We start from the raw sequence: 15598 nt of genomic DNA, 5'->3' as shown, positions 1-15598 counted from the left end.
GTAGACAATGAAAGCCAGGTTTCCACTTTCTCATAGAAGAACATTTGAAATAGGAAAGAGGGCAGGCTAGAAAAAAGCCCTGTTGTTTGAATTGGAATCAGAGTTATCAGTATAAACTCATGATTCCTAATATACATGCATACAGATCTGTGTGCAAATGCATGAGTTAATATACGTGAGTTTACTTCATAGCTTTGGGTAGGCCTAGAAGCAGCAACAACTCAGTAGCAATGAGTACACCCAGAGACTAGATGTTGGTTTTTAAATACCATTCCCTAGGAAAAAGAACCAGCTCTCCTTGGAGAAATGATTGACTACAGGGCTGGCAGGGAAACTACAAGATGAGAAATAAAGTAAGGAAGTACGCAAAAAAGGATAGAGGCACTTCAAAGGGACATAGGGGGCAACCTGAAGGAGCTCTCAATGTTAACGCTTGGAAGAATTTGAGCAAGAAAATAAATAAATCATAATATTGGATTGTAACCCAAAGCATAAAATAAATATCTGTGACTGCATGCTGATATAAATCATAATTAATTTAATAAATAAATAACTGGAGGAGAAGAGACAACTCTTGCTTCCCATTAATAAAGTGGTAAGAATGAGGAAAATAGAAAATCCCCACTAGGCAAACACCACAGTATTAATTGTTTCCAAAAAGATCACTGATGGATACTAAAAATAATAGGTAAAAGTTTGAGGAAAAATAGGGTATCTGCATATTGAAGTATCAGTCCCATCTTTGCCCTTGGTGACTGTATTGCCTTGAAGAAACCATTAGCTTTCTTGATCCTAGGTTGCCTGTCTGTAAATGAGTGGGTTGCACTATGTGACTCCCAGGGTCTCTTCCAGCTCTCATACTCCCATAGGAGTGGCTGTACTTTCCACGTAATTATCAGGAGTGTAACTTCTTCTTCCTTTTCCTTATCTTTGCTTCCCCTTCCTTCTTTCCCTTCCATTCTCTTCCACAACAGGATTTCCTAGGAAGAGAATTTAAGGATGCTCTCTATAAGAAAAAAGATGGAGAAAGAAGTGAAGGAAAAGGAGAAAATGCAATTCCTAGTATTAACTGGTGTCTGGGTTGTTAGGCAGTAGAAAAGAGAGAAAGACAGCCGGATGCGGTGGCTCATACCTGTAATCCCAGCACTTTGGGAGGCTGAGGACGGCAGATCACTTGAGGTCAGGAGTTTGAGACCAGCCTGATCAACATGGCAAAATCCCATCTCTACTAAAAATACAAAAATTAGCCAGGCACGGTGGCGCACGCCTGTAATCCTAGCTACTTGAGAAGCTGAGGCAAGAGAATAGCTTGTACCTAGGAGGTGGTTGCAGTGAGCCATGATCACGCCACTGCACTCCAGCCTGGGTGACAGAGTGAGACTTCATCTCAAAAAAGAAAAAAAATAAATAAAGAAAGAGGGAAACAACACAAAACGAGACAAGAACATTCCTACAACCAGCCACAACAAAGAGGGAAGTGCCAAGCTAAGGCTTGGGAACACTGTACTTCTGGGAGGTGGCTACAATTGGCCTTAGATGCTCCTGCTTGTACACTCCTAGGTCTCCCTAGACCACCAGCTATCCCTTCCTGAACCACCACGCGTAGCTTCCTACGATATTGTCCTTTCCCTATCTCTGGAGTTTCAGTGTTTTAAGCCTGATCTCTCACTGAGTAATGGGAATACGTTTCCCCTGTACAGGACTTTCAAGCCCCAGTGAGCAAAGACGGAGCCTCACTTATACACGAGGTGACCTTTGCACAGGCAGCCATTGATGCTCTGAAGATACAAAGAGAGCCCCTCCATCAGGTCATCTTCCTAACTCAACTCAACCACAGGAGTAAGAAGATGCATCAAGCTCAATGCAAACTATGAGCTCAGAAAATCTGGTTACTAATTTTATTTCCTGTCTTTGATGATGTGTCTCTGGAATAAAGCTCTTGATATTTCTGTGCCATGAGATTGCTGTAAAACATCTGTCATTCAGACCGCTGTACTGGTTTTTAAAAACGTAACACAGAGTGGCTGCTATCACTCTCCGTTCCCTGTCCCTACCCTCAATGTCTCAGAGCAGTACAAACCGACCAGCACTGGATTTTCTCTGTTTGGGTCCATCATCAATGGCATTTCTGAGTTCCTCCAGATCTATGAGCTACCACCTGACCAAAGCTATTGGATCAAGATCCCTGATTGGTGGACATCCTATTGGTGATTTTCCAAGGCACTTGATATGTGTGTGCCACCAATCACCAACACAGACAGCTTGCATTTTCCACAGAAGAGAACTAAGGTGAGACTCCAAACCCCAAGCAGGTGACCTGAGCAAAGATACTGTCGGTCTAAAACTATAACAGAATAGGTGGCATCTGTTAGAAAGACAGGCTTTACAAAAGTACTGTGGTTTATTATGTTTTAAATATCTACGTTAAGAGGTTTAAAGTCAAACACACACAAGAGTAGTCAGGTTGCACACTGACCACAACAATAAAAACTGTGGGCGGCAGTCACTTTTCTATACAGGAAGCTCTAGAAAGTTATGTTTCTAATAATCTTATTTCCAGGCTCCACCAATTCTCCATCCAAACCTCTAAATCTGAATAAGGAAAAATAACTTAGAGCAGTTGTTTCCAAAGAATTTACTGCCCCTGGATTTTGAGGATCATTAATAATGTTCATTTGCAAAAGACTTGCCTTTTGCTTGGGACTCAGCCTGGCAGTGTGATGGAGGGTAACCTGTATCAGATTTTGAAAGTTAGTCTTTCCCAGGTGAGTCTTATACACCCTGAAGTGGGGGGCACCACTAGTGTGGTGGGAGAATGCCACATGTGATGAGAGATAAAACAGGAATCAGCCCTTGGAGAATTAGAACTATTTTAAGTCCATCTGTATTCTCATCCTTCCCTTTGCCCAATTTCTGGAATCTGCTAAACAGATTGATTACTGAGAATCTATCTTTTTCTCCATATACTTACATCATAGAACTACAAAAGACCCTACCAGAATTGGTATTTCCACGCCATGAGATTGTTGTAAAACATCTGCCATTCAGGCCACTGTATTGGTTTCTAAAAACCTAACAAACACAGAGTGGCTGCTATCACTCTCCGTTCTCTGTCCCGACCCTCAAAGTATCCAAGCATTATAAGCCGACCAGCAATGGATTTTCTCTGTCTGGTTTCATTATCAATGGCATTTCCAAGTTCCTCTAGATCTAGCAGCTACCACCTGACCAAAGCTATTGGATCAAGATCCCTGATTGGTGGACATCCTATTTGTCCCTTTCCTATTGGTTCCTGGATGACAAGCCATTGTTTATTGGTTTATTTTTTCTTCCCACTGATGTCGAAATCATGCAGCAACTGTGATGACGAGTTGTTTGCAACAAGATTTTGGAAAACTGGAGAGTGGGGCAAGCAAGGGAAGCTAGGGGGCTGGACTCCTTCCATGGCCACCAACACATTGAAGGAAGGGCATTTCCTGGCTCCATTTTAAGTGAAATTCTGGCTACACCAAGCAGGGGAATGCATTATCAAATGATTGCAAAGGCTTATTCTTTCATGAGAACTCAGTGGCCTTCTCGACTCTCCTACTCTGACTGTGAATTGCTAGCCCTTCTCACTTGCTCCGGGGTGAGGGGCAGATGGGCTTCCCATGTGCTTAGAAGGGTTGGCCAAGCATCTCTAAAGTAAAAATGTGCTTTTGAAGAAAATTAAAGACCATTACTAAAAAGCTGAGAAGAAAAGCAGGGTTCTGAAAAAACCCACTTGTGGTTTTGCCTTTTTAATTTAAAGATTCCGAACTAAATCACAGGGTTATTTTTGGAAGATCTCAGAATTCTAGATGAAATCACCCTCTCTTGGACACTGTCCAAAGACTATTGCCCAGATTCTGTTTGGGTCAGATGTTCAGATTGCTAAACAGAATCATTTTATGTCAAGATACACCAAACTAATGCAGGTAGACATGAGCCAATATACAGCTAGCTGAGCAAAAAGCTGGGCCAAAAATACAAACTAAAATGCAGAGGTCCGTATTCTTTCCTCTAAGTTTGTAGGTTTTGCCTTAATTTAGCATATCTTTTATTTTGCCTTGGGCTAAAACCACAGGTGGACTTATCTTAAGACAAGAGCATATTTTCAAAATCTTTGTGGTCTTCCCCTGCTAGGCCCTAGAAAACTATCTGTGCTTAATGAATATTTATTTGAATCAACCATAAAAATGGTTACATTAATGGTGGTAACCAAGATATTTAACACGAGTGCAAGGTTTATAATTTTTAGTGATTTTTAAAATATACTTTATCTTAATACATCCTTGTAACAAATTTGTATCATAACCTACTCTTGTTTTCCCAAATTATAGATGTGAGAACTGAAGCTCGGAAGTGGTAAAAGCTAGTTCTGTGATTCTTTGTTTTTTTTTTTTTGAGACAGAGTCTTGCCCTGTCGCCCAGGCTGGAGTGCAATGGTGCGATCTCGGCTCACTGCAACTTCCGCCTCCTGGGTTCAAGCAATTCTCTTGCCTCAGCCTCCCAAGTAGCTGGGATTACAGGTGCACACCACCATGCCTGGCTAATTTTTTTTTTTTAATCTTTAGTAGACATGGGGTTTCACCACGTTGGCCAGGCTGCTTCGAACTCCTGACCTCGTGATCCACCCGCCTCAGCCTCCTAAAGTGCTGGGATTACAGGTGTGAGCCACTGCGCCTGGCCTAGTCCTGTGATTCTAAAACCCTTGTATTTTGTTCACCACCCCACATGCCTAATGTTTATTTTATGTTTGGGAGACATACTCATGTGTGTGTAAATGTTTTCTTCTCTTGAAAACAGAAAATACACGCAGGAAAAAATGAATGATTTGGTCTCTGACAGAGAACAACTATAAGCAGAAAATACTTCTGAATATTTAAGAAGTACCAGAGAGCTTCTAATATTATGCTGAAAATAAAATTAAAGATAGATATTTTACAATGGACCTATTTTTGTAATACGGATTGAACATCCTAAATCCAAAAATATGAAATCCGAAATGCTTCAAAATCCAAAAGTTTTTGAGCACTGACATGATGCTCAAAGAAAATGTTCATTAGAGCATTTTGGATTTCAGATTTTCAGATCTGAGATGCTCACAAGTATAATGCAAATATTCCAAAGTCAGAAAAAATCTGCAATTGGAAACACTTCTTGTCCCAAGCATTTAACCTGTATTAATAAAATAAAAAATATGGAGGGTAGGGGGAATGGGAAAAAAATAAAACGAAAATATGAAAAGAAGATGATAGACTCCTAAACCCTAACAGTAAAAACTTAGAAAGTTGGAGAAATAAAATGTTAGTGGAGAAATGTGGACCCTAACACCATGCTGGAAAAGTACAATTGAGTTCAATATTTATAAAGAACAATTTTGTAGTATGTAAAGTCTGAAAGCCATACTGTTAAGAATATTAATTATGACATTGTCCATATAACTAAAAACACAGAAGCATCAGAACCTCATGCAATCAGGTTTTTATTGACATAGAAAGATAGCTACCTTATATTATTAAATGGAAATATTAGTTGAAAAATATTGTAATTCCTCTTTATATTTTGCTTCAAAAATGTGTATATCAATGCCAAAACCTTTGAACAGTTTTTTTGTTGTTGTTTTTGGATGCTACATTCATTATCTATTGCTATGTAACAAATTATCCCCAAATTCAGCATCTTAAAACAAAAAAAAATTATCATGTCACACAGTCTACGAGGGTTAGGAACCTGGGCATATCTCGGTTGCATGGTTGGCTCAGATTCTCTCATTAGATGACAGTCAAGTTGTTGGCTGTCTGTCCCAGGCTTGCAGTCTCTGAAGCTTTGGTTAGGGCTACAGGAAACGCTTCCAAGTGCATTCATAAGTTTCAGTTATTTGCAACATGGGCTGCTCATGACATGGCTTCCAGAGAGAGAGAGAGAGATAGAGACTAATACAATTTCAATGATATAATGTGGGCACTCTATGAGGGTGTGACTACAGGAGGCAGGGATCATTGAAGACTGTCTTGGAGCTTGGCTATCAGAGCCCATCGTAATCATCCTTCATGATTCACATTCCTCTAAAAACATACAGCTTCCAAGGCCCACAAAAGTTTCACCTCATTACGGCATCAGCTCACAGTCCAGAATCCCCTCATCTAAATTCAGTCTAGGTGCAAATAAGGCTCCTCAGGTGTTATTCCTTAAGTATAGATCCTCTCCATTTGAAGGCTGTTAACTAAGCAGACAAGTTATCTGTCCTCTAATATATAATGGTGGAACGGGACAGGATAACTATCATATCTACTCTTACTCCAAAAGGAGGAGAATGGGAATAATGTAGGAATCAGTGGTCCATATAAATTCTGACATCCAGCTGAGCAAATGTTGGAAGTTCCTTAATAAGGGCACAGTCCTATGCACACCGAGGCGGTTTGATTCTCTGTGACCCTTGGCTCCACCCTCTGGGTTCTTGCTTCTTCCCTCTGAGGCATCCTGACTTTTTAATGAAAGGAGCACTTGTTTGTAGCTAGGTTTTTTTTGTTTTTTGTTTTGTTTTGTTTTGTTTTTCTCCACTTGTTCCCTGATTGTAGAAGCTTAGTGGCTCTATTCATTTTGTATTGTCTCTGTACCTTTCAGCACAAGCTGAAAGATCTTTGGCTGACATAATTCTCTTAGAAACTTTGTGCATTTCCTGTGAATCTTTGGGGAGGTTTATTCCATTAGACAAAAGCCACACCCACAAATCTCTTTGACATAGGCCCTTGGGGGTGTTGAGAAGGCTGACAGAGGATGCCCTCAAGCTTCCTAGAAGCTTTATTGTGTAATTGAGAGTCTGACAGACATACTTGTAAACTCAGGTCTTCTGCATGACTCAAGACTTACCTTTAATCTTTCTCAGTTCTTAAAGAATTTTACAGACAAGTCCTGGGCTTCATCCTTAGATTATGCATTTCTGGGAGGGTCTGGGATTATACTTTTGCTCTGAAGCCATTTTAATTTTTTAATTCTAGCACTGTCTGCTGCTATGGTTAAACTGTGTCTTCCAAAAGGACATGTTGAAGTACTAACCCCTGGTACCTGTGAATGTGACCTTATTTGGAAATAGGGTCTTTGCAGAGGTAATCAAGTTAAAATGAGGTAATTAGGGTGGGTCCTGATCCAATATGACTAGTGCCCTGATAAGCAGAAGAGACAACAGAGACTTATGGGGACATATCATGGGTATGTCATGTGATGACAGACGGGGAGCCTGTAGAGATGCAGCTGCAAGCGAAGGACTATCAAGGATTGCCAGTAGCAACCAGAAGCCGGAAATGGCAAGGAAGGATTCTACCCAGGGTCTCAGAGGGGGCAGGGCCCTGCTGCCACCATGATTTCAGATTTCTGGCCTCCAAAGTTGTGAGAAAATAAATCTCTGTTGTTTTAAGCCACCTAGTCTGTGGTGGTTTGTCACAGAAGCCCTAAGAAATGAACACAGTGACCATATGAAGAGCTCAGGGATCTTCAAAACCATATTAACTGCCAGGTCTCGCATATTAAAAGCTCTTTCCTTGAGATTCTCTTTCTCTTCTTGCACATCACTAAAAGCTGCAATAAAAAGGTAGGCAGCACCTTCAACTTGCAGGATGGACATCTCCTTTGCTAGATCACTTCATTGATTGGGTACATTTTCTACTTTCCACATAACTTCAGGCAACAGTGTTGTTACAGCTATGCTACTATGTAACAAGGATCCCCCTCCTCCAGTTTCCAATAATTTTTACCTCATTTTCCTACAAGTCCTCACCCACAGGTTAAGACCATAAAGGCTTCTGGTAATAATTTCATCAAGGTATTTTAGGCTTCTGCTAGGATTCTTCTCAAAGCTCACTGCACAGGTGCAAAGCCACACTCCCATTGAGGCTTTTGTTATGTCAGCACCCAACTTTTGGGTGCCCAAATCTAGATTAGGTATCTGCTGCTGTGCAACAACCTGCCCCAAACCTAGTGGATTACAGCACCAAGTGTTCATTATGCACACCGTTTCTGAAGCCTGGGAATCCAGAAGCTGCTTGACGGTGTGGTTCCGGGTCAGGGACTCTCATGAGGTTGCAGCGAGTGTTGACTGTCCCATGTTTGCAGTCTCTGAAACTGTGACTGGAGCTGCAGGGTACACTTCCAAGGTTACTCATGTGGTTGTGGGCAGGAAGCTTCAGTTCCTTGCCACCTGGGCCTCCCCATAGGCCATTCTTATGACATAGTTTTGCCCAGAGTGATTACAGATAGAGAGAGAGAGTGCAACAGAGTGACCAAGATGGAAGTCATAACGTATTTTATCTGGAAGCAACATGCCATTATATCTGCTGTATGTCACACAGACCAACTCTGGTACAGCATGGGAGAAGACACTCAAGGCTGTGACCATCAGGAGGTGGGATTCTTGGGGGTCCATCTTGGAGGACAAAATGTATTTGGCACATACAGGCTCATGGTTATGAGGTCATCATTTTGCCTTTCTGGTTAATGCTTTGGATAAGATTAATATTGCCAACTGGTAGTGGCTGGACTGTGTCTCTCTAAATTCAAACATTGATGTCCCAACTCCTAGTACCTCAGGATGTGACCATATTTAGAGATGGGAGTCTTGAAAGAGGTGATTCAGTTAAAATGAAGCTGTAGAGTGGGGCCCTAATGCAATATGACAGTATTCTTATAAGAAGAAGGACACCAGGGGTGTGGGTGCATGGATGGATGGCCATGAGAGGTAGCAAGGGGGACGGCCATTACAAGCCAAGGAGAGAGGCTCAAAGAAAACCAACCCTTCAGGAACCTTGATCTTGAACTTTCAGCCCCCAGAACTGTGAGAAAATAAATTTCTGTTGTTTAAGGCACTCAGTCTGTGGTACTTTGTCATGGCAGCCCCAGCTAACTAATATAACAACCTTTTGAGAGATATCTGAAAATATCTTGCTGTTTCCCAACACACATTTACTCATTGTTTACTTCTGAAAATCTTTTAAAATATCATTTTTTGTTTTGATATGTATAGTTATACATCAATGCATATAATTAGATTTGTTTCTATACACAATGTGTAATCTAATCTAATCTGAGAGTCTGTGCTTTTACTAGGAGGATTGAAACCTCTTTCACTTCATATTATAGCCCATTTTAAATCTAATCCCCCACTTTCCAGAGGTGGGAGCTGGAGGGATTTAAGGCTCTCTAGGATGAAAATGTATCAAAAGCTGCCTCTCCACTGCTTAAGGGATCATATTGTAATGGAAATGTTGTTTTCAAGGAATTACCAGATCAACTCAGTTCAAGATCAAAGCATTAATCTTCTGGGGCCAGAGAGAGGGGTCTTGAATTGAGCCAAATTAGAAGAGACAAAGGGGATATCACAATTAATGGGAAACAGATTTAGGGAAGCAATCCTGGAGAAATTCTCAAACCAAGGAGCAATTCGCAGTGGGAACTTTTTAAACAGCTCTCCTGGCCTTGGTGTGGGTTCACTTAAAGGAGCCGCACCGGAGTGTCTTTGAGTCTCCTAAGAACATGCTTTCTGATTTGTTCTTTGCTTTGCTCTGATTACACAAACTTTCGACCACTTGTTTATCTTCACTGCTTTGTCTGCTGCAGTGATTTGGAAAACAAGCATTCTGTGTTCAGTAGTTATGTTAGCTTTCAATTTAATAAAACATATATTTTAACCTATGTTTCTCTAATTACTAAAGTCAGAACAAAACAAGGTCTTTTGCTTACCCTGTAATTAATGTAAGAAATTCAGTATGTTTTTACTTTGTCTTTCATCTTATCTTAAAAAATAGTATAGACTATTACAGAACCAGTTTATCAAGTTTTTTTAAAAATCATGTTTTTTTCCAAAAAAAAAAAATATTTTTAACTTCCGTATTATTTTTTGAGACAGGGTCTCTCTCTGTTGCCCAGGCTGGAGTGCAGTGGTGTGATCTTGGCTCACTGCAACCACTGCCTCCCAGGCTCAAGAGATTGTCCTGCCTCAGCCTCCTCAGTAGCTGGTACTACAGGAATGTGCTGCCACACCTGGCTAATTTCTTTGTATTTTTTGCAGAGATGGGGTTTTGCCATGTTGCCCAAGCTGGTCTCCTGAGCTCAAGCAATCCGCCTGCCCTGGCCTCCCAAAGTGCTAGAATTGCAGGCATGAGCCACCACGCCCAGCCAATTTTGTGACTATTTTTTAAAAACATATAGTATTGGCTTCACAGGGACCGCCAATCCTTTTATATCTTGACTTCCTTATTTTAAAGTTATTCATTTTGATTCTTTTTTGTGTCCTATGGAGTAAATTTTAAGATAACTTTTTAAGGAAGGCTATATTAGTGAAATTGCTTCTGATTCTTAGATATCTAAAAATATCTTTCCATTGCCTGTACTCAGGGATTAAATTTGGCTTGGAATAGTATGCTTAGATCATGAAGTTTCCTCTTTAGAGGAGTACTTATTACTCCATTTAGAGCTAGTGAATGATAGCAGCTAGCCTAATTTTTTCTGTTTTTGAGTAAACTATTATTTTCTGTCTTGTTGCTCACATTCTGTTCTCTTTATTCTAGATCTTTCATCTATGTCCAAGTATAAGTCTTTTTTTCCATTAGCATAATGGAAACGAAGGAAATTCTTTTTCTACTATGTTTATGATTATTATTTCTGCTCCTTTTGTCCCAGCACTTCCAGGAATATTTGTTATCCATAGGTTAGATTTCTATCATTGCACTCCGCTTCTGTTTTCTTCTCTTACCGTTTTGTCTTTAGCCTTTTCTTCTACAGTCTTCGAAAACAGTTTACAGATTGCATTTTCTCCCTTGTTAATTCTGCTCTTCACCACAACTGTAGCATTTTTCCTTTTGGATATATCCATCTCTTATTTTGGCTGGCTCCATGTTTGATATGTGGAGGATATGTGGAGTGATTTAAACCCATCTGAATGCGTTCGTGGGGTCTGGCAGAGCCTCACCTCAGATCTATGACTGGGGGAGAAATTGATTCACACAATTCCTAGCCTGGCTTCCTGCAGGTTCTCATCCAGTGTGGCTTTGTTCCACAAGGGTGGATCTTGGCTGCTTTCTGCTTCCGGGCAGTTCTGTTTCCAAAGCATTTCCTAAGAGAATACCCATTCCCATGTACCATCCATCCTCTTCCCTTCTACCCCTGCTGTGTTGTACTAGGAGACATGACCTTGAAATTCATATAAAAAGGGGTGAACTAGAGGGGGAAAATTGCAGGAATCCAATTCTGGTTGGCTTGGAACCTAATTCCCATGCAGAAGGAGAGAAGCAACCTGGACTCTGGTTATGGCAGCCCTGAGCCCCTGGCCTGGACATAGAGTAGGAGCAGTAAAGCCTTCTCCTGGGGTTCCATTGGCTATTCTGTGCTGGATCAGAAGATGAAACAGATATTGCTAGGGTGGACAGTGATCCCTCAAACTAACCCCACTGGCACTGTACTTGGTGGAAATTTCCTCTAGATTTCTATCAATGCTGACACAAAGTTTTATGCTTCTGCAGAGCTTCATAGGTATTTTAATAGGAGATAGAATGCATCTTAGACTAACCCAATGTTAATTTTTACATATGCCTGAGGCAGTTCCCCTCCCTGTCTTAGAGAACAATGTACTCTTTACACACATAAAACAATGATTTTTCAACTTTGATAAGGGCTGAAAATTACACCACTTATCAACTCCCATGGCAGCCACATGATGCCTGCAGGTGGAATTCTACAAGATGACATAAAGCGGGTTAAACAGAAGCAGCCTGGCCTCTAGAGCAAGCAACGGTGTCATGCAAAATGGCCTGTAGGAACTCTAGCCGCTTCCAGGAGCTTGTCATTAAGCTGACTCATCCTCTACTATCTACAGATAGTTCACCAGCAAGGATATCCCTTAAACACATGTCAAAAGGAAAAATATAACACAGTGTATCTTTACCTTATAATAAATTCTGGCCACCAAACCCTGCTGAAGAACCCTTTCACGAAATTTCACTGCTTTGAACAGAAAGGCGAGATCATCGACTGTGTCCATGTTAAATGCCAGGAAACTGAAAGAAAATCACAGTGACCATCATTATTATTTTGGCCTCACCAAGAATTTCATTTGAAAGAAATAGAGTGGGTTTGTTTTTTAAAAATATTTTTTTCTAAAGAAAAATGGTGTCAATAGACATAATCTCCCCATCCCATCTCTCATTGACTGTATTCATAATTCTTTTCAGTAATCTTAGCTCTAGTTTATTCTAGGTGGTTGTCCTTGTGGTATAGAGATGATTTGGTTTCCTAATTTTTCCACTTACTATGGTATTATCAGTAGTGTTCAATATTTTACATAGTCTTTCTTAGTTAATAGCAATATAATTTCTGTCAAGTATAATCAACCATTATATAATTCTTTTTTTTTTTTTTTTTTTTTTTTTTGAGACAGAGTCTCACTCTGTTTCCCAGGCTGGAGTGCAGTGGCAAGATCTCGGCTCACTGCAACCTCCACCACCTGAGTTCAAGTGATTATCATGCCTCAGCTTCCTGAGTAGCGGGGATTACAGGCATGTGCCACTGTGCCTGGCTAATTTTTGTATTTTTAGTAGAGACAGGGTTTCACCATATTGGCCAGGCTGGTTTTGAACTGCTGACCTCAAGTGATCTGCCCACCTCAGCCTCCCAAAGTGCTGGGATTACAGGCATGAGCCACTGTGCCTGGCCCCCATTATACAATTCTGTCAAGTGAGTTTATAATAATAACTCAACCACTATACAGCTCTATCAAGTGAGTTTATAATAATAACCACTGCTGGGCATTTATTATAATTATTATAATTGGATATTAATAATCAAATATATCTGTTACAAAATATTTATCAATGAATAATACTTATTAAATATATTATATATCAGGAATTGTGCTCATTATCTGCTGTGAATTACTCAATTTTCTCGATAATTCTAGAATACTATAATTATCCAATGTAGAGTTCAGGAAACTGAGGCTCAGCAAGATTTGGTAACTTGCTCAAGGTCACACAGGCAGAACTCAGTCAAGCTCAGGTTTTGTTGGGGAACATCAGCATTTAAAGCAAGAGGCACCCCAGAGGGAAGTAGGAGGGCTGTGCGCAAGCACAGGGGAGGGTGTGCTACAGAGATGGTGGCTTTCTTCAGCAGGCAGCAATTCCCATCTTTCCCATTTGGCAAATGAGGAAACTGAGGCACAGAGGAGTTAAGAGATGTAAGCACAGACTCAAAACAACCAAGTTCACAATTAAAAGCTCGTGAGCTTTTCATCATGAAATTCTGTATTTCATGCCAATTTTATGGCCCCACCATGAACCTTTAGATAACCTAGACAAACAGGGGAAGGGTTAATTCACACTTAGGATTTCCCATAGCACAGCCACCTCTTGCACTCTCCTTCCCCCACTTCCTGAGGAAGTAAGTTATCATAAGACTCAAATAACTTAAATTCATATTAACTAAAAATAAAAAACCCAAGTGGCTGTTCTTGCTTAATCAGAAGGCACGAGAGAAACGTTAAGAAGCAATTGATGCAGTGCTTTTGAGATGCCAAGTGCTGAATTAATAGTCATCCTCCATTTAGACAGGGAAGAGGAAAGTATTTACATGCCAATTACCGGGACATTTAAACGATGTCAATGTTTATTCTGAATCTGGGCTTTAAGAAGTTTGGGTTTCTGCCTCAGTCTATTTAATGAAAGATGTAAAAAGCTTTCATATATTATTGAAAAGTATGTTTTAGTCATTCCAGGGGCTGGTATTGGAAATTAGCTTCCCTGGAATTCAGACTGTAGAACATGTTTGTCCACCTGAGATTGTGAACTGCATGTGCTGCAGGAAGGGGATCTCACCCACTCGCTGAGTCATGTGAGTCACATGTCATGTAGGTCTAGGAGCCTGCCCAGTGCAATAGAGTGTGCAGACTTTCTTTAAAAATAGAAACATTGCTAAAGGCAACCTCCTTGTAACTATGTATTTTACAAGAAGATCCAAATGACTCTATTTTTAAATAAAGTTTAAATTAAATTAAAATATGTATCATTAGACATCAGGGAAATGCAAACGGAGACCATGGTGAGGTAGCATTATACATCCACCAGAATGACTATAATTAAGTGCACTGACATCAAGTGTTGCCGAGGATCTGGAGAAACCAGAACTCTCATGCTTGCTGATGGGAGTGTAAAATGGTGAAATCTCTTTGCAAAATGTTGTCACAGTTTCTGATAAAACTAAATGAACACATACCCTATGATCTAGCAGTTTCACTCCTAATTGCCTAAGAGAAATAAAAACATATGTTCACAAAATAGGTTATATAAGAATGCTCATAGCAGTTCTACTCACAGAAGTGAAAAACGGCAAACATCCCAGGTGTCTATTCATCCATAAGAGAATGATTCTACTATATCCATAAAGTAAAATACTACAATGATGAAAAGAAACAAACTAATACACACAACAACATGGGTGAATGTCAAAAAGTATTATGCCAATTTCACGAGGCAGCTGCAAAAGAGTACATACTGCCTGGTTCTGTTTATGTGAAGTTCTAGTACAGAAAAACTAATCTGTGGTGGGAAAATATCAGAAGAGTGGCTGTATCTGGGTAGTGAGATTGACCAAGAAGGGGCATGAAAGAAATTTCTGGAGTGATGATCTATTCTTAATATGAGTTTGGTTACATAGATGTATGCATTTGTCAAAACTCAGTGAAGGTACACTTAAGATTTGTGAATTTTATTGTATGTAAATTCTACATAAGAAGAACTATAACTAAATATGTAACTGTAGTTAATGACGCTCATGCTAAATTATTTAGAAATGTGCTGATGTCTACAGTTTATTTTGAAATGGATCAAAAAGAGAAGGTGAATGGATGGGTGAGTTCCATACATAGATCCATAGATATGATAGTGATATGGCAGGTACAGTAATAGGTTAATAGAATCTCCATGGTTTGCACATAAATGCTTCCTGTAAAATTATTTCAACTTTGCTGAATATTTGTAAATTTTACAGCATAATGTAGAAAAACATGTTGGGTGCAAGGCAAAATCTTGACTTTCCTGGACATCTACCACCACCTCCTAAAGGTCCCCAGGCTGATGAAAGTGGGAGGGCCCCCAGTGGCAGGCTACCATGCAGGAGGGAGAGAGACAGCCCTTGCAGGGACAAGCCAGAGCTGAATGGGGCTATCTGCAGAGCCAGGTACAACCCCCTTTCAGAGCCACTTCCTTCCAGGGCTCCTCTCCCTGCCATGCTCCATCTGCCTTACCTGGTCCCATGGAGGCTTTTCAGTACCATGACTGACTCCTCCCAGGCTGAAATGAGGGGTAGTTACTGTGAGGACAAATGGGTGCCCACTGGAGAGATTTAAGGGTACCAGGAAGTTCTCAGCCCATCTTTCCTCAGGTCCCCACCTGCTCAAGAGTACTTTTCTCAGGGCTGTCACTATGCCTACCATCCTACTGCTCTCGGAGTGCAGACTCCATGAAGGCAGAGCTCCTAGTAATTGCTGATCACCAAAGCTTAGAGAAGTGCCTGGTACACAGTGAGTGCTGAAAAC

At 40.5% G+C, this 15598-nt stretch overlaps 1 protein-coding gene across 2 annotated transcripts in view; it reads right to left on the bottom strand.

The window, feature by feature from the left end:
- ACOXL (acyl-CoA oxidase like) overlaps window positions 1-15598 on the bottom strand; it is a 362177-nt gene that overhangs the window by 118116 nt on the left and 228463 nt on the right. For both annotated transcript variants that reach the window (XM_058428613.1, XM_032177651.2), the window contains one exon: window positions 11957-12068. In XM_058428613.1, the coding sequence (XP_058284596.1) occupies window positions 11957-12068 (112 nt within the window). The remainder of the gene's footprint in view (window positions 1-11956; window positions 12069-15598) is intronic.

The sequence above is a fragment of the Hylobates moloch genome, unplaced genomic scaffold (genome assembly GCF_009828535.3).
Source record: "Hylobates moloch isolate HMO894 unplaced genomic scaffold, HMol_V3 SCAFFOLD_15, whole genome shotgun sequence".
Taxonomy (NCBI): domain Eukaryota; kingdom Metazoa; phylum Chordata; class Mammalia; order Primates; family Hylobatidae; genus Hylobates; species Hylobates moloch.
This window is presented reverse-complemented; position numbering and strand designations above follow the sequence as displayed.